This window comes from Lepidochelys kempii, chromosome 16, assembly GCF_965140285.1.
Source record: "Lepidochelys kempii isolate rLepKem1 chromosome 16, rLepKem1.hap1, whole genome shotgun sequence".
NCBI classification, from domain to species: Eukaryota; Metazoa; Chordata; order Testudines; family Cheloniidae; genus Lepidochelys; species Lepidochelys kempii.
The window spans coordinates 15,446,239-15,470,921 of record NC_136395.1 but is presented as its reverse complement, the minus strand read 5'-3'; the positions used below and the strand labels follow the sequence as shown (position 1 = coordinate 15,470,921).

At 58.5% G+C, this 24,683-nt stretch overlaps 1 protein-coding gene and 1 long non-coding RNA gene across 8 annotated transcripts in view; one reads left to right on the top strand and one right to left on the bottom strand.

Moving 5' to 3' along the window:
* Nucleotides 1-23,121, bottom strand: part of AK1 (adenylate kinase 1) — a 45,072-nt gene extending 21,951 nt beyond the window's left edge. For 2 of the 7 annotated variants that reach the window (XM_073313946.2, XM_073313945.2), the window contains exon 1: nucleotides 3,592-3,714. Coding sequence is in view for 5 of the 7 variants with exons in the window: in XM_073313939.2 (XP_073170040.1) it covers nucleotides 7,000-7,079; nucleotides 9,620-9,710; nucleotides 10,116-10,307; nucleotides 11,252-11,365; nucleotides 13,263-13,435; nucleotides 14,404-14,565; nucleotides 14,924-15,110; nucleotides 22,959-23,018 (1,059 nt within the window). In the remaining 2 variants the exon portion in view is untranslated. Of the gene's footprint in view, nucleotides 1-3,096; nucleotides 3,253-3,591; nucleotides 3,715-6,999; nucleotides 7,080-7,305; nucleotides 8,177-9,619; nucleotides 9,711-10,115; nucleotides 10,308-11,251; nucleotides 11,366-13,262; nucleotides 13,436-14,403; nucleotides 14,566-14,923; nucleotides 15,111-22,958 lie in introns of those variants that run through there. The other 5 variants (XM_073313939.2, XM_073313940.2, XM_073313941.2 and 2 more) reach the window with 5 other exon arrangements.
* Nucleotides 3,766-12,363, top strand: LOC140899098 (uncharacterized). The gene is made up of 4 exons (XR_012155217.1): nucleotides 3,766-3,995; nucleotides 4,915-5,001; nucleotides 7,334-7,451; nucleotides 11,241-12,363. It is a non-coding gene; the product is annotated as an uncharacterized LOC140899098 (long non-coding RNA).
* Nucleotides 23,122-24,683: the final 1,562 nt, after the last annotated feature.

Genomic DNA, 24,683 nt, shown 5'->3' with positions numbered 1-24,683 from the left:
GGAACACAGAACTGGAACGGACCTCTTGGGTCACTGAGTCCAGTGCTTTGTTGTCACAGGCAACCCCGTCAGAGACTCCTGTTCAAAAACGGATCAATCTCCATCTTCAGACTAGCTAGGGCTTGTCAGAGGCCATGTGGTCCCAGCCTGCAGACGCTGCAGGATCATTCATACAGAGTCACACATTCACTGTAAGCTCAGAGCCTGTCTCTTCCCATGTGTTTGTACAGCACCAAGCACGGCGTGGCCTTGCTCCTGACTGGTCTGGGTGCAGCCATACTACCAATGACTAGCTCCACTATTTTTCCATTTTGAAAAGCCACCGTAGTTCTCAGGAATGGTGCTGCATGGTTAGCCCTGCAGCCAGGAGCCCTTGAGGTACCTGCCGGTTAGAGTGATGTTTGGATGCATGGACTCTATCTTGATACTCTGATTCCCTGCCAGCTGATTGTCTGGCATCCACCACGTATTGGTAGCAGAGAAGCCAGGGGAATGCTCTGTCTGGGCTCTGCAATCCCTGGCTCAGAACATGCTGTGACCCTAAGCCCCATATTCTTCATAGAGATGTTGTTATGATATGATTATGGCGTAACTATGAGGTGTTTTATACAAGATGGGTCATGGGAGATGTCATCGGAAAGGTTATGCTTGGCTGAATATGATTCTCCTATTTGTATGCATGCGGCATTCTGGTATCTGAAGTTAGGAATATGGTCTATGCCTCTATTACAAATGTGTTTACACCTGGGGAATGCCCACTGGACAGAATGCAATCAGTCTAGATGGCTGGCTGGGAAGGGCCATTAGGGAAAACAACAGGTCTTAGAAGATGCTAATCTCCCTCTGGGGAGCCTTCTTGGGAAGTTTTCCTGAGGACGCTACAAACAGCCTCCGAGTTATGTGACCCTACAGGGACATGTGACCAAGTCACCTGGTACTGGACTTCATCTTGGAATACCAGTGTTTTTTCCACTGAAAGGCGTGGGAACTAAGTCTGGAGACAAAGGATTCCCGCCATATTCAAAAGCTATTTAAGGCACAGGAGTGACATCACCAGGATTCTTCTCTGACTCCCAAAGGAGACTGCTGGAAACACCTGAGGAACAAGGACTGGAACTGGGGAGAAGGGCTGAACCCAGGCTAGACGGGTTTCAAGCCTGTGAAAGGTATGCCTGGCGTTTTAAGCTGCAAACAAGTGCAGTTTGCCCTCAAGAATCTCTGCAAACTGCCTAAATTAACAATTAGGGTGAGAATTTGCTACTCATATCCAATCTCTTTAGTATATTAAGCTTAGATTGTGTTTTTGTTTATTTGCTGGGTAATCTGCTTTGATCTGTTTGCTATCCTTTGAAATCATTTAAAATCTATCTTTTGTAGTTAATAAACTTGTTTTTGTTTTGTCTAAAACCAGTGTGTGGACATTATAACTTGGGGCAGAAAACATATCTCTCTCCACATTGAGGGAGGGGGTGAATTTTATGAGCTTACGGTGTACAGTTCCCTGTGCAGTGCAAGACAGTATAACTTTGGGTTTACATTCTAGAGGAGGGTGCACGCCTTGGGAACGGGGAGGTGCCTTAGCTGAGTCTTCCTATGCAGAGCTGATCCCAGCATCTGTGAGCAGCTGCAGCTGGGTGTGTCCCCACCTATGTGTATGCTGATTTAAAGAACAAGCTTGGAGAGCTTAGCAACTTGTCACACCAGCACAGTGTGAGAGGGAGCCCAGGCTGGTGGGTCATGGGAACTCAGTGATACCCCAGTTTCAGGTGGCACCCCGGGGGAACTCGTCACACATGCATCATCTCCCAAACCCAAATGAATACACCTCTCCCTGTAGATTGACATCCTTATTACCTAAACACATTGACAGTTGCTGGTGACTGCCCCATGCGATTCAACACCTCCAGGTAACCTGCCCTGACCCCACAGCCATCTGACTGGTGGGAAGAAATTAAAAAGCAACTCCAAATGTCTCCAGGTGGCAATGAACCTGGCTCTGGGCCTCCACAGAACAATATCCACTTCCACACTCCTCCTCCACCTGACTGCAAAGCACAAGGCCCTGTCCGTCGGGAAGCTGCGGCTCTTTCCAAGATAACCCCAGTGAAACCCAGCTGGGAACTGGGAACCATAGGTGCTGGAACTGGGGGTGCAGTAGCACCCCAGGCTGTAAGTGGTTTCCATCAAATGCAGGGTTTACAGTTCCATTCAATGGCTCTCAGCACCCCTCTATACAAACTGTCCCAGCACCCCTGCTGGGAATTCTGTGCAAAGGAAGACTGGGAAGTGCTAGCAGGGGGGCGGGGTCCTGCCAGCCACTCTCTCTCCACTTGATGGCAGGGTGTGTGGCTGGGGAGTCCTCTTCCAATCACCAGTGAGCGAATTCAGGGCCTAGGACAGCAAGGGGCTCTTAGTATAGTGCAGGGAGACTGCAAACTTCCCAACTTCTCACTGATCCTGACCTGCAACCCTACCCAGCTAGTCCCGTCCTGAGCCCCTCGCCTTGCCCAACTTGGCCAATGCACCTCAGTCCGGAGCTGCAGCGTCATCTATCCTGGAGCCCCTCTCCCACCACAGCCCGGCCAACACCCCACAATCCCAAGCTGGAATCCCCAACCCCCTCATTTCAACCCAGAGCCCCACAGAGCTCCACCAAGACTCCTCTGTTCTGACTGTAACACCCCCTGCTCTGGGCTTCCCACAGCTCAGTCAAAACAACAGCCTTCAAACCTGCTACACCCATGGCTGTTCCACTCTTGGACCCGTCCTGTGTCCAGACTGGTGAGATGCCTAGAGAGTGGAAGGAGAGCCGACAGCCACTAAACCAGGCAGACAACACACACAGGGAGCAGCAAAGCCACCCGCTACCACAGGCCGACACTCACAAGGCACAGCCAATACTGCCCGCATGCACTGACTCCTGCAGGCATGCAGAGAGCTCAGCCACGCTGCACCACCTACACAATGGACACGCCAGAAGCCCGGCCCAAAGTCAGAAGCAGGTACCAGGAATAATAGACTTTGCATTGCTCCTGCAGAGTCCAGCTGCGCAAATCAAGGCACCCTTGACAATCTTAATTAAGCCTCCCGACTTGCCTGGGTGTGGGGGAAGGTAGGTATTGTCATCCAGATGGGGAAACTGAGCCACAGGAGTCACATGACCTGCCCAAGGTCATTGTGCGGCCAGGGCAGAGCTGGGATCAGAAGCCAGAAGTCCTCACTTCCAGACTGGAGCTTTCACCACAGTCACAGGCAAACCCAGACGCACACCCAGTGCACGTGTGCAGAGCAGCCAGCAAAGGGATAAACATCAACTCGCCCGGGGAGTGCTGGGAATCTGGACTGCCCGTGACAAACAGCTATGGACAGAGTCTGCCAGGGCCAGCAGCCGCCCCGAGCTGCCTCACAAGCCAAATAACCGTCCCGCCACCCCCCCGTCTGGCTCCTGGGGCGGGAGAGCAGATGGGAAACAAAACAAGACTCTGAGCAGCAGCCGGGAGGGGTCCAAAGCAACCCTCCCCTCCAACAAAACCCAGCAAAACCCTGTTCCCCTGCCCTCCTGCGCAGGCCCTGGGGGCTTTGCGTACTGACCTCTCAGTGTTGGGATGCAGAAGTGCAAGGGGGCAGAGAGCAACCAGGTCCGGTTCTGTGCAGCCAGCTGCCCTGCATGTCCTCCCTGGCTATTTTTACTCTACATATAACACTGTCATTCGCACTGCATGCCGGGAGGGAGATTTCTCACAGCCTCTGAGCTGAGCCAGCAGAGAGACACCTGACTCCCAGGGATGTGATCTGCATAGCAATGATTTAGGGGAGAAGGGGGGAGTGCATGGTGCAGACAAAGAGCCCAGTGAGAGCGAGAGCACAGAGGAGCTGGCTGGAGGTGCTGGAGTTACAGCAGGGAGAATGGGGCCAGGCTCAGCTCAGGTCTTGGGGCCCAATCCTGCTCCCATTGAAGTCAACAGGCAGGGCTAGAATTTGGCCTGTCATCCAGGGTGAGTCCCCTGAAGCTTGTAGGGCTATTGCAGTGTTGCAGCTCTGTGACTGAGGCCAGAAGGGGGCCCAGCACGTTTGCACCCACAAAGGAGGCTGAAGTGCCGTTTCCTGACCCCCTTCCCAGCCCTGTTTGGAGTGCAGGGGGCAGGTATGGTAGCCCTGGGGCGAGGTTCTGCACTGATCCCCAGATCAGATGTGGCATGAGCAGCAGCAGGGCAAGCTTTCCCCACATGCAGCCCTGCAAATGTGCCCTGGGGGGACCCCCTCTAGGGCTCAAGGGGGAACTGTTCCATGTGCTGGTTGGCCCCGGGGGAGGTCAGCTTTTGTGATGTGGCGAGTGGGGACTCACCCCTGGGAACTGTCTGGAAATCCCCCCCCACCCCCCGCACCTCCCCAGGAAGTACCATCCTGGGGGGAGAAGGGGGGGGCAGACCAAACCGCTCCATGCTCAGGCTAAGCGGGAGAGCTCATTATTTCACCAAGTGGGGCATTTTTTGCAGGTGTGGCTAAAATACTCTGGCTACAACAGCCTCTTCCTGCCATCTGCCAGGCACCCAGAGAGGCACAGCACAGCTCCATCCGGGGACGTGCTGCTGCTCAGACAGCAGCCACTCTGGACCATAAGGGGGTCTCCTTGCTCAGACCTATCTGTTCGTCTGATGGAAGGTGAAAATAGCTCTTCCTGTCCCCTCCCCTCCAGAACTGCACCCAAACAAGGGACAGTGCTTTGGGGGAGCTAACCCCTGCACTGCTGGGCCCTGCTGCAGCACCAGGGCAAGCAACCCCACAAAGACCTTGCCTACTGCATGGGGGCAGCAGAACCAGATGGGGGAGCCATCCAGTGTACCAGGCAGCGCAGCTGTTAAAATGCTGCTGTAGGATCTTCTTCGTCTTACTCCCTTTTGCTTGTGTGTCCAGGTGGAAGAAGGAAGCATGAAGAAGAAGGAAGCAGGACACTGGGCTTCCATTCCCAGCTCTGCCCACTGCCTTGTTGTGTGGCCTCAGGCAAGTCACTTCCCCGTGCCTCAGTTTCCCCTTGGGATAGTAGTTAGGGGAGTTGCGAGGCTCAAGTCCCTGGTGTATATAGAATACTATGAAAAAGGCCACTCAGCACCTTGAGTTATTACTCCTGGATTATTCACTGTTTATTTACTTCTGTTGTGTGTATTCACTTACTCTGAATGCCAAGAAGTGATGCCGAGCAGTGACAGCATAACAGTTACTGAGCCTGTGCCTTAATACAGCCCCTCGCCTCGGAGGCATCAGAACAGCCGGGTGCCAGCTCTGGGCCCCATTGTGCTAGGTGTTGTACAGACATATGGCAAGAGACAGTCCCTGCCTCTAGTAGCTTGCAATCTTGTGTGAGGCAAGCCTGAAGGAACCACCCCGGTGGGCAGGAAGAAGAGGGAGGAGGTGGTTTATAATCCCAGGCTGGTCTTTCAAGCAATGACAGCGTTTGGATGCGGAGCCATTAGAAACCATTTCCTCTGGGCAGGCTCCAAAGTGGAAGCTGCACAACTGAGGGCTAGCCCGTCCCACAGCGGCCCCAAGACAAGGGCCCCATGGAATTAATTCCCCTGCCCCAGCTAAACCAGCCCAGCCTGAAGACGCTGCACCTCTGTCTCCCAGACAATCCAGTGATGGCTCAGGCCAGCTGCTCTGCCTCCCGCCTGACACCCACCCACACACGCCCCTCCTTGCTGGTGGCTGGGGGCAATTCACCAGCTGGGATCAGGAACTAGGCCCCTGACGCTCAGCCGGGCTTGCAGTCAACACAGCAGCAGGGCCCAGGGTGGATGAGCCAGAGATGGGCAGAGGCCAGGGCTGGCTTTAACTGACTCTCTCTGGGACCACAGGTCGGGGGGATTGTCTGCTGCCTTGGGGCTGTCATGGGGGAGGCTTCCCTGCCCCCACATGGACTGTTTTTGGTGGGGGAGGCTTGTCCAGCCTGCCCCAGGCGTTTGCCGCAGGGCTAGTCTCCTCAGGAAAAGGAGGTTGCAGGCCAGGGTGGGTTTAGGGCAGAGTGAACGCAGCATAGCGCTGCTCCATCTCCTCCACACCCACTCAGCCAAACAGGGCCCCCAGGTTGGCATGATGCAGGTGATCTGGAATCAGCAGGGGGTGAAAAAGCAGCCATCCTGCCCACTCCCCCAGGCCCCGCTGCGCTGATGAGAGCCAGGATCCTTCTGGAGCAGACCCGGGTACAACAGCATCAGCTGCCCGGCTCAGCACAGCTGACGCCGTGTGAGGGATGGGCTAGCCCCCCTGTGCATGCACAGTGCCTAAAGTGGTCTGAAAAAAGTGAGTGAGGGGGTCTCACAATCAGGGAGCTGCAGCCGTGGTAAGACAGGGTTTAAAGTACGGCCCACAGCAGCCCAGCTCGATGTTAAATGTTCCCTTTGTCAAACTGCAGTCCCTTCCGAGCTCCCCAAGCACCACATGCCTGCAGCTGCTTACTCGCCCCACGGCTCTCCCTGTAGCCAGTCTCCTCTCCCATCTCCTAGAAAGCTCACGCACCATAACACACACAGACCCACATCAGGGCTCCCGCCCCTTCCATCCCTCCACCAGGGAGTTGCTTAGAATTGTCAGGCGTACTCGGCCCATCCATCTGGGGCTCACCATCCATCGCCGCTTCTCTTCCCTGGGATCCCGTCCAGCAGCACCCCTTCCCCATTCTCTATCCCCCTACGCTCCCTTTCCCTCCTCTACCTGCTCCACTCTCTCCTCCCCTGGCGTTCTCCGGGTGCTCACCGCCCACCCTGCATTCTCTGTTCCCTGCTCTGTGCTGCGGCTGTTCCTGACCTCAGCCCACTGGCTGCTGATGGCTCCAGCATGTGGACTCTGCAGTATGTTTCCACAGGCCCACGGGAGCATCCCTGGTTCCTGTTTTTGACCCTTCAAGAGGAAGTTTTGTTAATTTCCAATCCCGGGCCTGGAAATTCCAATGGCATCTCCCTTAGGCTCCTAGCTGGGGCCTGGGGAGCGTCACTGCAGCCTTACCTGCCCTTCCTCATCTTCCTCCTGAGGATGTTCTCTGTCTGCACCATAAGGCGAGTCTAACAGAGCCAACTGTGGAGACCCTAAGCCAGAGAGATAAACAGTCACCAGGAAGCCATGTCAAATACCCCGAGGGTTCAGGGGGTGGGGGTGAGGGGATGACAGGGGGACACAGGGGGAGTGCTAGCAATGGGACGGGTTTGAAGTCTTGTCAGATCAGCATCCGTAAGTGCAGTTGTCTATCAGAGCCATAACTAACCCTCTGTACCTTAGGAAACCCCCATCCCATCCCTGGCTCCTTCCACCCACTATACACGCGTTTCCGTGTTCCTCTCAGGGTCATCGGAGCCAGCTGTGCCAATCTGTTCCAGGATCAGACTGCTGCTGCAGGGACCCAGGGACCTCTGAGCTCTGGCACCCTCTTAGGATTGCTTTGCAAAAGGCTACACTGCACAGTGAGTGGGAGATTTGAAGGGCTGATCAATAGGGCCCTGCAGAGCAACAGTGGCTGCCTGCCGCAGATATTAAAAGGCGTGGGTGGGGATGAGCTCAATGTCGCTGTGAGATTAGCCCAGGGTCCGTGCATAGTGTGTGTGTGTGTGGGCACATGGGCATCGTCAGCAAGCTAGAACAGTGGGAATGATGGTGGAAGAATCAGAGAGGAGCTGGAAGCCCCTGCAGGGTAGATGCCTGGGCGGGAGAAGGGGTGCCACATTAATAGATCCTTTCCAAACTGTCCAGGAGGAGGCAGAGATGCACAGACTATGTACTGCAGACAGCATGGCCCAGTGGGCAGCACACCAGCCTGGGCGTCAAGAGCTCTGAGGTCTATTCTGGACTGCCATTGGCTTGCAATGTGACCTTGGGCAAGTCACATGATGCCTCCGTGCCTCAGTCTCCCTATTGAGGTAGTATGGCTTACCCCATGTTCTAAGGTGCTTTGCACTTGGCAGTAGTGTCTCCTGGGTAGCTACAGGAAGTGGGGTCTTTGGGGAGATTTTCAGACTCTAGGGGAACAGCTGTGTGTTTGGTTAGTGGGTTGGATGGCGGGGGGCACTGTGAATGAGAGAGTCTGCCAGCCTTGGGGCTGCCCTAGCCTGTGCTATGAGCTGCCTGGACCCCAACAGCCTATGCAGAGAGGAGGCACAAGCTGCTTCCCTCCATCCCTCCACTGGCACTTGTGCGGGTGCAATGCCCTCCATGCCAGCCTTGTGCAAAAATCACCCTGGGGTTCTGTGTTGCCTGGTGCAGAGATGGGCTCATCCCTGCTGGTTTGTTCCTGCCAGACACCGAGGTGAGGTCAGGCGCTCGGAATGAGCCTGGGGACGGGGTATTCGGGTTCCTGTTTCCCACAGGATGAGGCATGTCTTGGAATGGGTTAAAAGCATCCCGGGGATCTCTGCTACTTTAGGCGACTCTTCCCCATTGCCTCTGGAAATGGACTCCCCTTCCGGCTCCCAGCGGAGACGCCCCGAAAGCAGAGGGCAGCGAAATCTGCAGAGCCCTCGCCTGGCGTGGTGTCATGCCCCAGAGAACGGTGGGGGAGGCTTCCACAAGGATGGAGCCTGCCCCAAGATGAGAATGTCACCCCGGCGACCCGGCCCCGCTCGGCCACGGTGGACAGTGCGGTGGGGGCTTCTGAGGGCCGATGGTCTCTGCCAGTCACTGTTCCTCCAGCGGGCAGATAGACACTCCCTTCTCTTCCCTCGTACTGCACGCAGGGACCAGAACAACGACACCGCCCTTCTCACCTGGGAATATCAAAGCACTTTGCACCAAGGGGGAGGCTTACAAAGGACACTGAGGTGCCCCTGTCTCATTGATTTTCAATGGCGGTTGGGTGCCCAAGGTATCTTTGTGCCTTTAAAAAAAACCTTCTCATTAAAGAGCCCTCGCAGTCCCTGGTGGGCTGGGTCTGTATCATTCTCACCATTGTACAGACTGGGGAAAGCAGAGAGGTGAGGGGAACTGCCCAGTGTCACACAAAGTTGATGGCAGGGCCAGGTACAGAGTCAGCCCTCTCGTCTCCCACGTCCTGGCTCTAACCATTAGGCTGCGCTGATTCCCTAGGGACTAGAGGGTTTTGGGGATCACCCGGACAGCTGGATGCCCTGAGCTCAGCCGAGTGCTGCTCCCTGGCCCGTGCAGAAGTCAGCGGTCAAGTCTCCCACCCACCTCTCTCATGATGCCACTGGGCGAACCCCAGAGAAATCAGCAACACAAGCCGGACTGCAGAGCACCGGCGGGGCAGGGAGACAGGTGGGGCAGGGGGAGGAGCGCACCAGCTTTGTGGGGCTCACGCAATCCAAGGGCCGGAGCTGCCTCCAAGTTGCAGGGACTCCCGCGAAGGGAACAAAGACTCTGGGGTGCATCACTGCCGGAGCACCTCCATCGCCTCCCCGCTAGCTATGCCATGGCTCTTGCACAAGTAGGAGGGGACGGGAGCCCCCAAATTTACTTCAGATTCCGAAAGCCGGCCGTAAGGGGCTCGCCCTGTGCAGAGCAGGCCGGGGCGGGTCCCATCTGGACACGGAGTTACAACTCCCAGGGGTCTGTGTGCCCGGAAGCAGCCCAGTTTCCTTGGCCAGTTGTCCTGAGTGCACCTAAGGGGCTCTGCTCTCACCTGCTGTATTGATGCCATGCGGGAAGAGCCGCTCCTGAACCATGGCGCTGATGTCACCAAATACATCCTCCTCCTCTCTGTCTGCGTCAAACTGAAAGAGGGAAGACCGAGACAGCCATCAGCCGGGTTCTGGGGGTGGGGGAGGGGTGTGGTGGGGGAAGGGAGACCGGGAACTCCACTCCACGCTGGGGTTCAGGACTCCCCCACAGTGAATCCCACCTGCATCTCAGAAGAACGAGACCTCAGGGCCATAGTGCACATTAGGCAGGTCAGTGCCAGGGTCCTGTGAGCATGTCCCATGCTTACCCTTTGTGATCAGTACCAGAGACCTGGACCCAGTATGTGTCAGGACCCTAAATCAAGCTGGTAACCAGGACATCAAGACCCAGGGCTTGGATCTGTGCAAGTGTTGGTGTCTGGGACTACTAACTAGACCAGCTTCAGTGGGAAAGGCTGTGTCCCAATCCAGGCGCAGGCTGCCCCAACGGAGCCTTACCCGGACGATGATGCTCTTTTCCTGATAATATTTCACAATCAGCGAGATGTTCTGCTTGAAGGTCTCCACCCTCCGGTCAATGGCGTGGGCATTATCGTCCGGCCGGCCCTGCTCCTGCGCCCGTTTCTCCAGACGCTGCCGGAGACATTGGTTGGAGCAGGCCAAGAAAACCACCAGGTCTGGGGAGCCGATCTGCCAGTGAGAGAGACAAGCACTCAGAGGCAATACAGTGGTGATCCCTTCCCTACAGGGGGCTCTGGGGAGTCCTTGATGGGCCTGACAGGGGCTCTGAGGATTTCAGGGCTCCTTGGGAGCTGAGACCCCATCAGCAAAGGACTCTAATGGCTGCCAGCCCCTCCACATCAACACGCCCCCCTTCCACAGAGGAGCTGCAGGTCTCCAATGAGTCCTGCCATCCCACAGAGGGGTCTGAAGAGCCCCGTGGCATCCCTGAATCAGTGACGCCCTGTCCCTCAGGGACTAGAAGGGTCCAGGCATTCCCAGGACCCTTGGGCTGAAGTGAGTCGATCATGATCCCATCTGGGACCCTGAGCGCAGATGTTACTCCTCCCTCTGTAGGGCTGGCCGGGCTCCCATCGTCCTTCGGCAGTGCGGGAATAACAGCGGGCGCCTGACATGCCCTCGGAGAGGAGCGGCACTACCATGGCAGCTCCAGAGCACCCAGGCTGGCACCCAGGGCAGGTGTGTGTCTTAGGAGAGGAGGGGGAAACTGAGCCATGCACCTGTCTTTGGCCAGCAAAGGGTCACCGAGAGCAACGGTCTTTGTCCTCTGTGTAGTTGGGTTTTGCCAAGCCGTGCCCTGTGTCCTCAGAGAGCAGAGCCTGGAGCTGGGGCACACGTCCTGAGGCCGGGCGGGAGGGGGCAGCATGGAGGGGCTCGGCCAACATGCAATAACCAGAGAAAGGAAAGGACAAAGCAGCATGTCCAAGGAATATAGTGCCAGGTGTGGGGATGCTCTTCGGAGAGGCCCGGGGCACAGGGTGCCAGGAGAGGGACACCCCTTCAGAGAAGGCCCCAGGGAGCTGGTGCCTGATGAGGGCACAGGGAAAGGGGCAGCCCAGGATGGACAGCAAAGGCTTGTAAAGCCCCTTTGTTTTTCCACAGCTGCACCTCACCTGCTCCTCGAAGGTGAAGGCCTGTCCTATCTCCCGGGGGAACCCATCCACCACGAAGCCTTTGGCGTCTTGCTGCTTAATGAACTGCTGCTTCAGCTCCTCAATGGTAGTTTCCTGCAAGGCAAAGAGACCTCTCGAGGGGCTCGTAATGGGGGATGGAGACTGAGCCTCTCACCTACAGGCCACTGGGCTGAACCCAGCCCGGCTCAGAAGGAACCCAAAAGTCATTCCCAGTTGGTGGCTGCCAGATGGCCTATGGGACATGAGTTTGGTGGGTCTCAGTCCGGTTCCTGATGGAACAGTGTTGAGAGCACAAAACCCACCATTGTAATTGACACTAATTGTCCCCTTGTTGGCAGGCTCAGCAGAGACACCTAACTGGGCTATGGTTCCGTAACTCCCTGTGACGCTGTATGGAATTTGGGGGGCACGTTAGGATATTATGAACACCAATATTGTAAAATTGCAATGAGTTGTGCCAGATATGCCATGTCAAGTATCTGCAAAAATGTTATAATTTGGCAAGTATGATAATCTTGTTTGTATCACCTTTGTATTAGGAGTTATAGATATGTATGTATGTCTGTATTTAAAACTTGTGCCATGCTTCTGGGCCTGCTTGATGGCTCACCAAGGAACATCAACCGTACAGTGAACCCATTGAAAGGTTCAAGGGCTACACCTTATGACTCAGCAAGGGCATGTCTGTGGACAGAACTCTAAGGCTTCCAGGCCATATGCTGGGCAGCTTGTGTTTGGAACAAAGGAAGCACAGGCCACATGGCAAAAGACTATAAAAGGCAGCTGCATCTTCTCCATTTTGTCTTCAGTCCTGCTTCTTGTCTTCAGGCCTGCTTCTTACCTCTGGAGTAACCTTCCTACAAACGAAGCTCTGAACAAAGGACTGAATGACCCATCCAAGCTGTGGATGTGTTCCAGAGGGACTTTCAAGCCAGCAAACTCACCAATACTGCGAGGAACCTGATGGATTTTGAAGTCTTTGTACGTATTTGTACGTTGTTTTACTTTGTACTTTGTACTTTGTACGTTGTTTTACCATTTAACATCTCTCTCCTTATTCTTTCTTTTTTCTTTATAATAAACCTTTAGTTTTAGACACCAAAGGATTGGCTGGCAGCGTGGTATTTTGGGTAAGATCCAAACCTATACTGACCTGGTAACGTGGCTGTGACATTTTGTATATGTGAGCAGAGTTTTTTAAATAACTTCTCATTGTACTGGACCTAGGTGTTGACTGGGAGCCAAAGAATGGGAATGCAATAAAGGGGGTTGTGTGATTTCTTTTTTGCTTCTTGATAACCAGTGGGAGAGATCAGAAGCAGTTTGTGACTGGTTAGGGAGTTTGACTTCAGTGTTACCGCCCAGGCTTGGGAGTATCTGCTCTCCCTCTGCAGCCTGCACTGACCTTGGCATTTCCAGTGAGGCTGCCCTAGGCATCACGGGTCACACTCCCCTCTTGACCTTAGAGAGAAGCAGCCTGGCTGGGTAGCATGGGAAGCTTGCACAGCTGCTAGCCCGTGGATAGCTCAATACTTGGGCCCCCAAGGCTGACCGGCCACCACCTTTCCTGAGGATATAGCCAAACAAGACCCAACAGAGACACTGGGTGGCCGAAACAGGCTACTGTTTTGCCCATTATCTTGTGGACATCACCAAGGGTGCTATTACGAGCTCCAGATCGATGGGAGACAGGACTCCCCACCATGAAAGTGTTGTGTCCCAGGTCCCAGCACTGGGAGCAGCCACTGACATGAACTCAGCAAAAGTGGGAGGGCAGAGCATGGAAAATATTTCCCTGGTGCCTCTCCAAGCAGGCTGTGGGGCCATGAAACATCTGCCCCAAGCCGGCAGGGTCCTGTTGACCAGACAGAGGCTGCCAGAAGAGGCCTCAGGACCATGAGTGCAGAAGGCAGGGAGTCTGTTGCGGCCTGGATGGATGCCCCCTCAGGCTGCGTTGAAGGAGTGATAGAAAGCTCTGGCCATGACTCACTGGTGGGGCCAGTTCCCCATTGGCGATTATCTTGGCGATCAGCTCCCACTTCCTGTCGCTGGTGGCATGGTGGATCAGCTGGTTGCGCAGGATCTCACCCACCAAGATGCAGACGAAGCCGAAGTGGGAGGCCATCTTGGTGCTCTGAGTGCCCTTCCCGCTGCCAGGGCCCCCTGCCAAGCAAGAGAGGGTCAAAGAGGCATCCATGCCTGAGCATCCCCAAGCGTTGGCCAAGAGGCTCTTTCCTTGCCCTGCCAAGGTTCTCCCCAAGGGGTACATGTGTGCAAGTAAGTTACCTACTAGCAGCTCAGGAAAAGCTCAAGTGGTAATTGCTGTGTTCTTCGAGCAAGAGAACACGGGTTCTACTCCTGGTTCCCCAGATATTCATGGGATTTATCAAGCACCTGTTTCTGTTGTCTGCAGCATTCGCATTCAACACAGAGGTGCCAGGGTCAATTCCCCAATATGGGATTAACCAGCTTTGGGTTTCTTCACTGAACTGATGAAGGAGCCTCTGATAAGGCAGCTGAGTTCCCACCATTGAATACTAAGGCCTGGTTCTTCTCTCACCTACACTAGAGTAAATCAGGAGGAAACCAGTGGAGTTCCACCGATGTAAGTGTGGGGACAAGCTGGCTGCGGACATTAAAGGGGTAAGAGGCCATTTCCCCCAAAATAGCTACGCTAGCAACAACGTATATAATGTTGACAACAACCAAACGCCCTCCAAACTCATCAGGAATGGTGGGGAAACAGAGGAGAAGAAGCCATCCTTAGGGGAATAATGATCCTTCTCCAGCACCTCCCATTCCAGGATCTCAAAGTGTTTAACACATATTTATGAATTAATCCTTTCCAGCCCCCAGCAAAGCAGCACAGCATTATGCCCATTTTACAGATGTGGAAACTGAGGCTTGCAAATTGTCCTCTTCCTTAGTATGTGGCTGTCTAATAGGGAAATCACTGGAGATTACAGTATGTTTCTTCATTTGTCTCTCATCTCTATCTCCCCATCCTTCCTCTGCCTCTCTTCTCCCCTCCCTCTCGCTCTCCCATGCTCACTTATTCTTCCGCCTCTCCCTAGAGGGATTACCCAAACTGCACAGCTCATCCCACAGCTGCAGGAAAGCAAGTTTCTCACCAATGACAAAGATGATTTTGGGGCGGGGTCTACTGGGGTTGAAGACGTCATACTCCTGGATCAGTCCAGTGGACTCTGTCATGTCCGAGTCACTCTCGATGGAGAACTGGCTCTGGATGGGTGGCAGGCACCCATACCGGCGGTATGGCCCTGCAAGGGGGTCTGTAGGAGAAACCAGGGGCAATGCATCAGCTGCAGTGGACTGCACACGGCCCACTCAGGTGGTTACAGTGCTGATACACTGAGGAGCTGACCTGAGTGGCACATAGGGATATAGGTGTGAACACATGGATGAGCCTGCTAAGACAGGTATACATGCAGCTGAGCAACAGGTATGTGTCCGGGCATGTGCAGGTGCACACAAGCCTGTGCCAACCCATGGGCAGACGTGCTCACGCATGTGCACTGGGATCTGTGTGCATTTGCACGTACTCAGGCCCCCGAGAAAGTTTGCTCACGAGCAGTCCTGCCCCTGATCCCCCCTCACTCTGAACAGACACCAGTTCAAGATGCAGCTCACCTGTCCAGAAAATAGGTTTCTTCCCTTGCCCGCCATTGATGGGGGGTAAGGTCCGCCGCTCCTGGCCAATGAAAGTGTCCCATTGCACCTTCTCGGGACCACCCAGCTCCCGGACCTTCTGCAAGCAACGCTCCAGGTAGTCAATGGGGTCCTCAGGGTGGTAATACATCAAGCCTGTTAGCATGCTCTGGGAAGGAAGCAGACACAGGTCAGACAAGGTGGGGTGAGAGACAGCAGGGAAAAGAGAGGGAGAATTGGGGGGTGAGATTCTGCAGAGCAGGGGCAGCAATGAAATCTGTGGAGTGCTGGAATCACCTCTGCCTGTTCTTGTTGGAGAGCTTCATGGTTCTGGTGTACTAGGAGGAAGGATGGAGATGAGGGAGGCGCTTGTCCCTCCAGGAGCCTAGCAGGACACTATAGCCCAAGTCCTGGCACGTGTTTATGCTCAGAGACTCATGCTTTCATTACACTGGTGGGTGCCGTGGTTTTACTGTGCTCGACATCTGCATATGTTGCAGTCCAAGGAGACAGTGAGCGAGGCCTGGCTGTGCTCAGGGGTGAGGGGCCACCTTCCTCTGAAGCCTTTGGTACTGATGGCTGCAAATACCTGACACTGGGCTCGCTGGAGCCATAGGGCTGATCCCGCCTGTCACACAGAGCTAATGACACTGGCCCACCCTGAGGAAAGGTGCTATCACAGCTCAGCGTCCAGGCCCCTCTCTCCAGCACTGGTACACCACGTTCCCGCTGCTTGCTGGCGGCCAGCACCGTGTAGCCTCCACTCTCACAGCACCTGCTCTCGCAAAGCACGGTGGTGCGGGGCCCGCCGAACTGAGCCATGACCCACCTGCCATATTCTCCATGCTAGCGCACAGCCTCCGAGCACAGAGACGTGACTGTACCGCCTCCACTGCCATCCCAGAGACACAGCTCCGGCACGCTGGCTGTGGGTCAGATTCTGCCACTCACGCCGTGGAAGGAACTCAGGAGAACAGTGGAATAAGATTCTACTTGGCGTGAGTGACGGTGGTGGAATCCAGCCCTAGTTTATCAGTGCTTAGCGGAGCAGGGATCCTTAAAGCACTCTGCAAATATTCACTAACAAATCCTCTTATCAGCCTGCTGAGGCAGGTACCTACAGAGAGAAGCATAGAGAAGTGACCTGGCTTGCCTAAGGAGGCAAAGGGCCAATAGAAGAGGTAGGGAAGAGAACCCAGGTGTCTGGATTCCCCTGCTCCAACCCCTCAGCTCACCTGTGTCTCTCTTAGTGTGTGGTATCAAGGGCTGCTAGTCCTGCAACACCACTGCATGACGTTCCCGGGGGTAACTAAGGAGCAAGAATGAGAGACAAGTGCCGTCTCTGAGCCACATGACCACAGGGTCTCCTACAGCCCTGTGGCCCAACGGCAGCAAAGTCCAGGGGGACTATTGTGCAGGTGGGAAGATCACCTGCTTTGATTCCCACTGGGGCTGGCGCTGCTGGCAATGTTGCTCACTTGTTATATTAATGAGTGACAGCTCGCTCGTTTCCACATCAGTGTTTGCTAACAGCCATGATGAGAAGCCGCAAGCGCCTCAAACCACTCGAAGCAGCTAGGAACAAAATGTGGGGCGGGGGGGAGCACGAACGCTCCAGCCCAGCCACGGGAACAAACAGCCTGTGTTGCGGGGAGAGGGGTGCACCTGGTAGGATCAAAGGCAACTGCAGGGGTATGAGTGCCATGGCTCCTTTCAAAGCAGCTGCTTCAAAGCACCATTGCATGAGAGAGCATAGGCCTGGGAGCGGTGAGTGCTCCAGGCTGGGAGACAGAGATTTGCATGTTGCTATGGGCCCCGTCCGGAAGTGTCTTCTGCCATTGGAGAATAATAAATCCTTAGCTCTTGTCTTCAGGCAATCGCCAAGAGCTCGGCAAAGATTTTAGAGTCGCAAATCATTAATCACCCAGTCTGTCTTCCCTCCTGTAGGAGCCAGGCCAGAGAAGCGCAGCCAGTTACCCCTCTGTTGTGCCCAATAACCAAAGCACATCTTCCAGGAAGGTGTCCAGTCTTGTCTTGAAAACCTCACCAGACGGAGAACCCACCACTGGCCTGGTAGGTTGTTCCTATGGTTAATCACTCTCACTGTTAACATAATGGTGCCTTATTTCTCCTCTGGATTTGTCTGGCTTCAGCTTCCAGCCACCCGCTCTAGAGGCTCTCTGTGCATTCAAGGGCCCGTTAGGGCCTGGGATTTTCCCTCTGGAAGTCCTTATACGCTGGGAGCCAGGCTCAGAGAGGGGAAGGGACTCGCCCAAGGCCATAGAGAGCATCAATGATAGCGCCGGGAAGGGCACTCGGGGGCTCCTGCATGGGAGCTCCACGGTCAGGAGACCCCTGCCCCTTCACGCCCTTGCACTGAGAGCCATGTTTGTGGGGGGCAGAGGGGGTGCTGCACTCGTACATGGCTTGGACTGAATGTTTTTCTACAGGGTCACTCTTGCTGGTAAAAAGGGAGAGAGGGGAGAGGGCACACGGTGAGAGAGAGAACAGGGAAGGGGCCCAGGGATATGAAGGGAGAAGGGACTAGGGGTGCTGCTGGAGGGCATGGTATATGAGGGGAGGGGAGTAGTATGAGGCTGTTGGAGGCCTTGAGGTATGAAGAGAGGTGGAGGGGAGGGATGTAGATGGACGGTGGCAGGGGACAGGGGCTGTGAGGGGAGGTAGAGGAGAGGGTGGCAGGGGACAGGGGGTGTGAGAGCAGGTGGAGGGGAGGGATGTAGATGGATGGTGGCAGGGGACAGGGGGTGTGAGGGGAAGGGGCAGAGGAAAGGGGGTGTGAGGGGAGGTGGAGGGGAGGGTGGCGGACAGAGGTAGGAGGGGAGGGATAGCTGGAGGGTGGCAGGGGACGGGGGTGTGAGGGAAGGTGGAGGGGAGGGTGGTAGGCAGGGGACAGGTTTATGAGGGGAGGGATAGCGGGAGGGTGGCAGGGGACGGGGTGTGTGAGGGGAGGGATAGCAGGAGGGTGGCAGGGGACAGGGGTATGAGGGGAGGGATAGCAGGAGGGTGGCAGGAGACAGGGGGTGTGAGGGGAGGGGAGGGTGGCAGGCAGGGGACAGGGGTATGAGGGGAGGGATAGTGGGAGGGTGGCAGGGGACAGGGGTATGAGGGGAGGGATAGCAGGAGGGTGGCAGGGGACGGGGGTGTGAGGGGAGGGATAGCAGGAGGGTGGCAGGAGACGGGTGTGTGAGGGGAGGTGGAGGGGACGGTGGCAGGCAGGGGACAGGGGTATGAGGGGAGGGATAGCGGGAGGGTGGCAGGGGACAGGGGTATGAAGGGAGGGGTAGCAGGAGGGTGGCAGGAGACAGGGGTATGAGGGGAGGGGTAGCAGGAGGGTGGCAGGAGACAGGGGGTGGGAGGGGAGGGGAGGGTGGCAGGCAGGGGACAGGGGTATGAGGGGAGGGATAGCGGGAGGGTGGCAGGGGACGGGGGGTGTGAGGGGAGGGATAGCAGGAGGGTGGCAGGAGATGGGTGTGTGAGGGGAGGGGACGGTGGCAGGCAGGGGACAGGGGTATGAGGGGAGGGATAGCGGGAGGGTGGCAGGGGATGGGGGTGTGAGGGGAGGGATAGCAGGAGGGTGGCAGGAGACGGGGTGTGAGGGAAGGGGAGGGTGGCAGGCAGGGGACAGGGGTATGAGGGGAGGGATAGTGGGAGGGTGGCAGGGGACGGGGGTGTTCGGGGAGGGATAGCAGGAGGGTGGCAGGAGACAGGGGGTGTGAGGGGAGGGGAGGGTGGCAGGCAGGGGACAGGGGTATAAGGGGAGGGATAGCGGGAGGGTGACAGGGGACGGGATGTGTGAGGGGAGGTGGAGGGGAGGGTGGCAGGCAGGGGACCGGGGTATGAGGGGAGGGATAGCGGGAGGGTGACAGGGGACGGGATGTGTGAGGGGAGGTGGAGGGGAGGGTGGCAGGCAGGGGACCGGGTTATGAGGGGAGGGATAGCGGGAGGGTGGCAGGAGACGGGTGTGTGAGGGGAGGTGGAGGGGACGGTGGCAGGCAGGGGACAGGGGTATGAGGGGAGGGATAGCGGGAGGGTGACAGGGGACGGGATGTGTGAGGGGAGGTGGAGGGGAGGGTGGCAGGCAGGGGACCGGGGTATGAGGGGAGGGACAGCGGGAGGGTGGCAGGGGACGGGATGTGTGAGGGGAGGTGGAGGGGAGGGTGGCGGACAGAGGTAGGAGGGGAGGGATAGCTGGAGGGTGGCAGGAGACGGGGTGTGTGAGGGGAGGTGGAGGGGACGGTGGCAGGCAGGGGACAGGGGTATGAAGGGAGGGATAGCAGGAGGGTGGCAGGGGACGGGGGTGTGAGGGAAGGTGGAGGGGAGGGTGGTAGGCAGGGGACAGGTTTATGAGGGGAGGGATAGCGGGAGGGTGGCAGGGGACGGGGTGTGTGAGGGGAGGGATAGCAGGAGGGTGGCAGGGGACAGGGGTATGAGGGGAGGGATAGCAGGAGGGTGGCAGGAGACAGGGGGTGGGAGGGGAGGGGAGGGTGGCAGGCAGGGGACAGGGGTATGAGGGGAGGGATAGCAGGAGGGTGGCAGGGGACGGGGGGTGTGAGGGGAGGGATAGCAGGAGGGTGGCAGGAGACGGGTGTGTGAGGGGAGGTGGAGGGGACGGTGGCAGGCAGGGGACAGGGGTATGAGGGGAGGGATAGCAGGAGGGTGGCAGGGGACAGGGGTATGAAGGGAGGGGTAGCAGGAGGGTGGCAGGAGACAGGGGTATGAGGGGAGGGGTAGCAGGAGGGTGGCAGGAGACAGGGGGTGGGAGGGGAGGGGAGGGGAGGGTGGCAAGCAGGGGACAGGGGTATGAGGGGAGGGATAGCGGGAGGGTGGCAGGGGACGGGGGGTGTGAGGGGAGGGATAGCAGGAGGGTGGCAGGAGACGGGTGTGTGAGGGGAGGGGACGGTGGCAGGCAGGGGACAGGGGTATGAGGGGAGGGATAGCGGGAGGGTGGCAGGGGACGGGGGTGTTCGGGGAGGGATAGCAGGAGGGTGGCAGGAGACAGGGGGTGTGAGGGGAGGGGAGGGTGGCAGGCAGGGGACAGGGGTATAAGGGGAGGGATAGCGGGAGGGTGACAGGGGACGGGATGTGTGAGGGGAGGTGGAGGGGAGGGTGGCAGGCAGGGGACCGGGGTATGAGGGGAGGGATAGCGGGAGGGTGGCAGGAGACGGGTGTGTGAGGGGAGGTGGAGGGGACGGTGGCAGGCAGGGGACAGGGGTATGAGGGGAGGGATAGCGGGAGGGTGACAGGGGACGGGATGTGTGAGGGGAGGTGGAGGGGAGGGTGGCAGGCAGGGGACAGGGGTATGAGGGGAGGGATAGCGGGAGGGTGGCAGGGGACGGGATGTGTGAGGGGAGGTGGAGGGGAGGGTGGCAGGCAGGGGACCGGGGTATGAGGGGAGGGATAGCGGGAGGGTGGCAGGGGACGGGATGTGTGAGGGGAGGTGGAGGGGAGGGTGGCAGGCAGGGGACAGAGGTATGAGGGGAGGGATAGCGGGAGGGTGGCAGGGGACGGGATGTGTGAGGGGAGGTGGAGGGGAGGGTGGCAGGCAGGGGACCGGGGTATGAGGGGAGGGGTAGCGGGAGGGTGGCAGGGGACGGGATGTGTGAGGGGAGGTGGAGGGGAGGGTGGCAGGCAGGGGACCGGGGTATGAGGGGAGGGATAGCGGGAGGGTGACAGGGGACGGGATGTGTGAGGGGAGGTGGAGGGGAGGGTGGCAGGCAGGGGACCGGGGTATGAGGGGAGGGATAGCGGGAGGGTGGCAGGGGACGGGATGTGTGAGGGGAGGTGGAGGGGAGGGTGGCAGGCAGGGGACCGGGGTATGAGGGGAGGGATAGCGGGAGGGTGGCAGGGGACGGGATGTGTGAGGGGAGGTGGAGGGGAGGGTGGCAGGCAGGGGACAGGGGTATGAGGGGAGGGATAGCGGGAGGGTGGCAGGGGACGGGATGTGTGAGGGGACGTGGAGGGGAGGGTGGCAGGCAGGGGACCGGGGTATGAGGGGAGGGATAGCGGGAGGGTGGCAGGGGACGGGATGTGTGAGGGGAGGTGGAGGGGAGGGTGGCAGGCAGGGGACCGGGGTATGAGGGGAGGGATAGCGGGAGGGTGACAGGGGACGGGATGTGTGAGGGGAGGTGGAGGGGAGGGTGGCAGGCAGGGGACCGGGGTATGAGGGAAGGGATAGCGGGAGGGTGGCAGGGGACGGGATGTGTGAGGGGAGGTGGAGGGGAGGGTGGCAGGCAGGGGACCGGGGTATGAGGGGAGGGATAGCGGGAGGGTGGCAGGGGACGGGATGTGTGAGGGGAGGTGGAGGGGAGGGTGGCAGGCAGGGGACCGGGGTATGAGGGGAGGGATAGCGGGAGGGTGGCAGGGGACGGGATGTGTGAGGGGAGGTGGAGGGGAGGGTGGCAGGCAGGGGACCGGGGTATGAGGGGAGGGATAGCGGGAGGGTGGCAGGGGACGGGATGTGTGAGGGGAGGTGGAGGGGAGGGTGGCAGGCAGGGGACCGGGGTATGAGGGGAGGGATAGCGGGAGGGTGACAGGGGACGGGATGTGTGAGGGGAGGTGGAGGGGAGGGTGGCAGGCAGGGGACCGGGGTATGAGGGGAGGGATAGCGGGAGGGTGGCAGGGGACGGGATGTGTGAGGGGAGGTGGAGGGGAGGGTGGCAGGCAGGGGACCGGGGTATGAGGGGAGGGATAGCGGGAGGGTGGCAGGGGACGGGATGTGTGAGGGGGGGTGGAGGGGAGGGTGGCAGGCAGGGGACCGGGGTATGAGGGGAGGGATAGCGGGAGGGTGGCAGGGGACGGGATGTGTGAGGGGAGGTGGAGGGGAGGGTGGCAGGCAGGGGACAGGGGTATGAGGGGAGGGATAGCGGGAGGGTGGCAGGGGACGGGATGTGTGAGGGGAGGTGGAGGGGAGGGTGGCAGGCAGGGGACCGGGGTATGAGGGGAGGGATAGCGGGAGGGTGGCAGGGGACGGGATGTGTGAGGGGAGGTGGAGGGGAGGGTGGCAGGCAGGGGACCGGGGTATGAGGGGAGGGATAGCGGGAGGGTGGCAGGGGACGGGATGTGTGAGGGGAGGTGGAGGGGAGGGTGGCAGGCAGGGGACCGGGGTATGAGGGGAGGGATAGCGGGAGGGTGGCAGGAGATGGGTGTGTGAGGGGAGGTGGAGGGGACGGTGGCAGGCAGGGGACAGGGGTATGAGGGGAGGGATAGCGGGAGGGTGGCAGGGGACGGGATGTGTGAGGGGAGGTGGAGGGGAGGGTGGCAGGCAGGGGACAGGGGTATGAGGGGAGGGATAGCGGGAGGGTGGCAGGGGACGGGATGTGTGAGGGGAGGTGGAGGGGAGGGTGGCAGGCAGGGGACCGGGGTATGAGGGGAGGGATAGCGGGAGGGTGGCAGGGGACGGGATGTGTGAGGGGAGGTGGAGGGGAGGGTGGCAGGCAGGGGACCGGGGTATGAGGGGAGGGATAGCGGGAGAGTGGTAGGGGACGGGATGTGTGAGGGGAGGTGGAGGGGAGGGTGGCAGGCAGGGGACCGGGGTATGAGGGGAGGGATAGCGGGAGGGTGGCAGGGGACGGGATGTGTGAGGGGAGGTGGAGGGGAGGGTGGCAGGCAGGGGACCGGGGTATGAAGGGAGGGATAGCGGGAGGGTGGTAGGGGACGGGATGTGTGAGGGGAGGTGGAGGGGAGGGTGGCAGGCAGGGGACCAGGGTATGAGGGGAGGGATAGCGGGAGGGTGGTAGGGGTACCGTGTGAGGGTTGGTGAAGGGGAGGGCAAGGCAGGGGCACGGGGTATACGGGAGGGGTACACGGGGCATGGAGCTGGGGAGGGGAGGGGTTACCGGGGCTGGAGTCTGGGGTACCCAGAGAGGGCTGGAGCTGCCTCCGGGAGCGGGAGAGCCTGGGACCCCCGTCCCTTCCCTGGGATCTCCCAGCGCAGAGCGGGGCGCAGCCCCCCAGCTCCCAGGGCCCGTCCCCTGCCCCCGGCGCCCCCGCCCCTCACCTCGAAGAGCTGCGGGATCGCTCCCCGCTGGAGATAGTCCTTCGCCTCCGCCGTGGTCATGCTGCAGCCCGCAGCGCCGGCCCGGCTCCTCCCGCGGGCTGGGGCAGGAGGAGCCGCGTCCTCCCTCCTCCCCTGCGCCTGAGGCTGTGACAGGCGCCCCCGCCCCTCCTGGGCACCGGGCTGCAGCGAGGGTCTTGGAGGAGCGGGGCTGGGAGCTGCAGGCTGTGGGGCCGGAGCTCTAGGATCTGGGGGGTGGCGGCCCGGGGTTGGGGGCTGTGGCTGCAGGCTCAGGGAGAGAAGGGAGCTGTCTCTCTGGAGGGACTGGGGGGGCTACAGGTTGTGGGTCCAGGGCTGCAGGATCGGAGTTGCGGGGGGGGGGGGAAGATGCAGGTTGTGGGTCTGGGCCTGCAGGATCTGGGGGTGGGGGATATGCAGGCTGTGGGGCTGCGGGCTGCAGGCTGGTGGATCCAGGGCTGCTGCTCGGGGGAGTGGGAGAGAAGGGAGGGACAGGTGCAGGCTGTGGGTCCAGGGCTGCTGCTGGGGGGAGTGGGAGAGAAGGGAGGGACAGGTGCAGGCTGTGGGTCCAGGGCTGCTGCTCGGTGGAGTGGGAGAGAAGGGAGGTACAGGTGCAGGCTGTGGGTCCAGGGCTGGGGGCTGCAGTTCTCAGCAGGGCACATGGAAAGTTAGCCACACTTTGCACACACACACACACACCCCGGCCATGGGAGGGCAACAGCCCAGGTGTGGGGATGGGAAGGGCCTGGGGGAGAGGAGAGCAAGCCCAGCCCCCCAGCAGGGCCATGTCCTCACTGCAGGCCTAGGGCAGACATGAGGGGATGAACACGGGACCTGCCATGAAGCCACTAGAAATGAGGCACTGGTTCGAGCAGCTGAGAAGGCGAGTCTGGCAGACACGCAGGTGCTCCTGACAGCCGCCAAGAACCAACCGCAATAGAGCCAGAAGCTGCCTTCCACCCTCCCGCTGCCCTCACAGGGCTGGATGAAAATCACCTGGCCTCTCACTGGGGTCTTCTGGCTGCCATCATCCGATCAGCTCTCCAGCGGGCTGTGGAGTTCAGGAGACAAGGACCTTGACTTTCTAGGTGAAAACACAAGCAGACACCACCACCCCCCTTGTCTCTTGACTGGAGGGGTCCCTTTTCAGGCCTTTTTCCTGCACCATAAGGAAGCAAAGTCAGGTCTATTTCGGTTTAGCTTTGCGGCGGCAGCCCTGATCCTGCCCTAGGACCAGCACCAGCATCACTATCTCCCAGCCTGAAGCCGCACAAAAAGGACCCCAAAATAGCCACAAATACACAGGACTTATTATGTATAATGAGGAAGTATCTAGAGGCCTCAGGCCAGGATCAGGCCCCACCTCACTACGCTGCACCCATACACCACCAGGATGGCCCCTTCCCAGACAACCTGTGGTCTGAGTAATCAGTCTAGTGTCACTTTACCTGTGGGACCCTTGGGACTTGAAATCCTGATGCTGGACTAGTCAAATTAGGAAGGTGTGTATATAGCAACTATGGCTTAGCTTTACAATTTAACTGTTTATTTCGGGGGGAGGAGTGTCTTGTTTTGTTCAGATTTTTTGTCTTGTTTTGTTCAGATTTTGCCAGGGCCCCGGCTTTTTCTCTCTCTATTTATCTGATGCCCATCACGCATATATCTGGACAACTCCCCCCTATCAATAGATGTATCCTCCCAACGCACCTG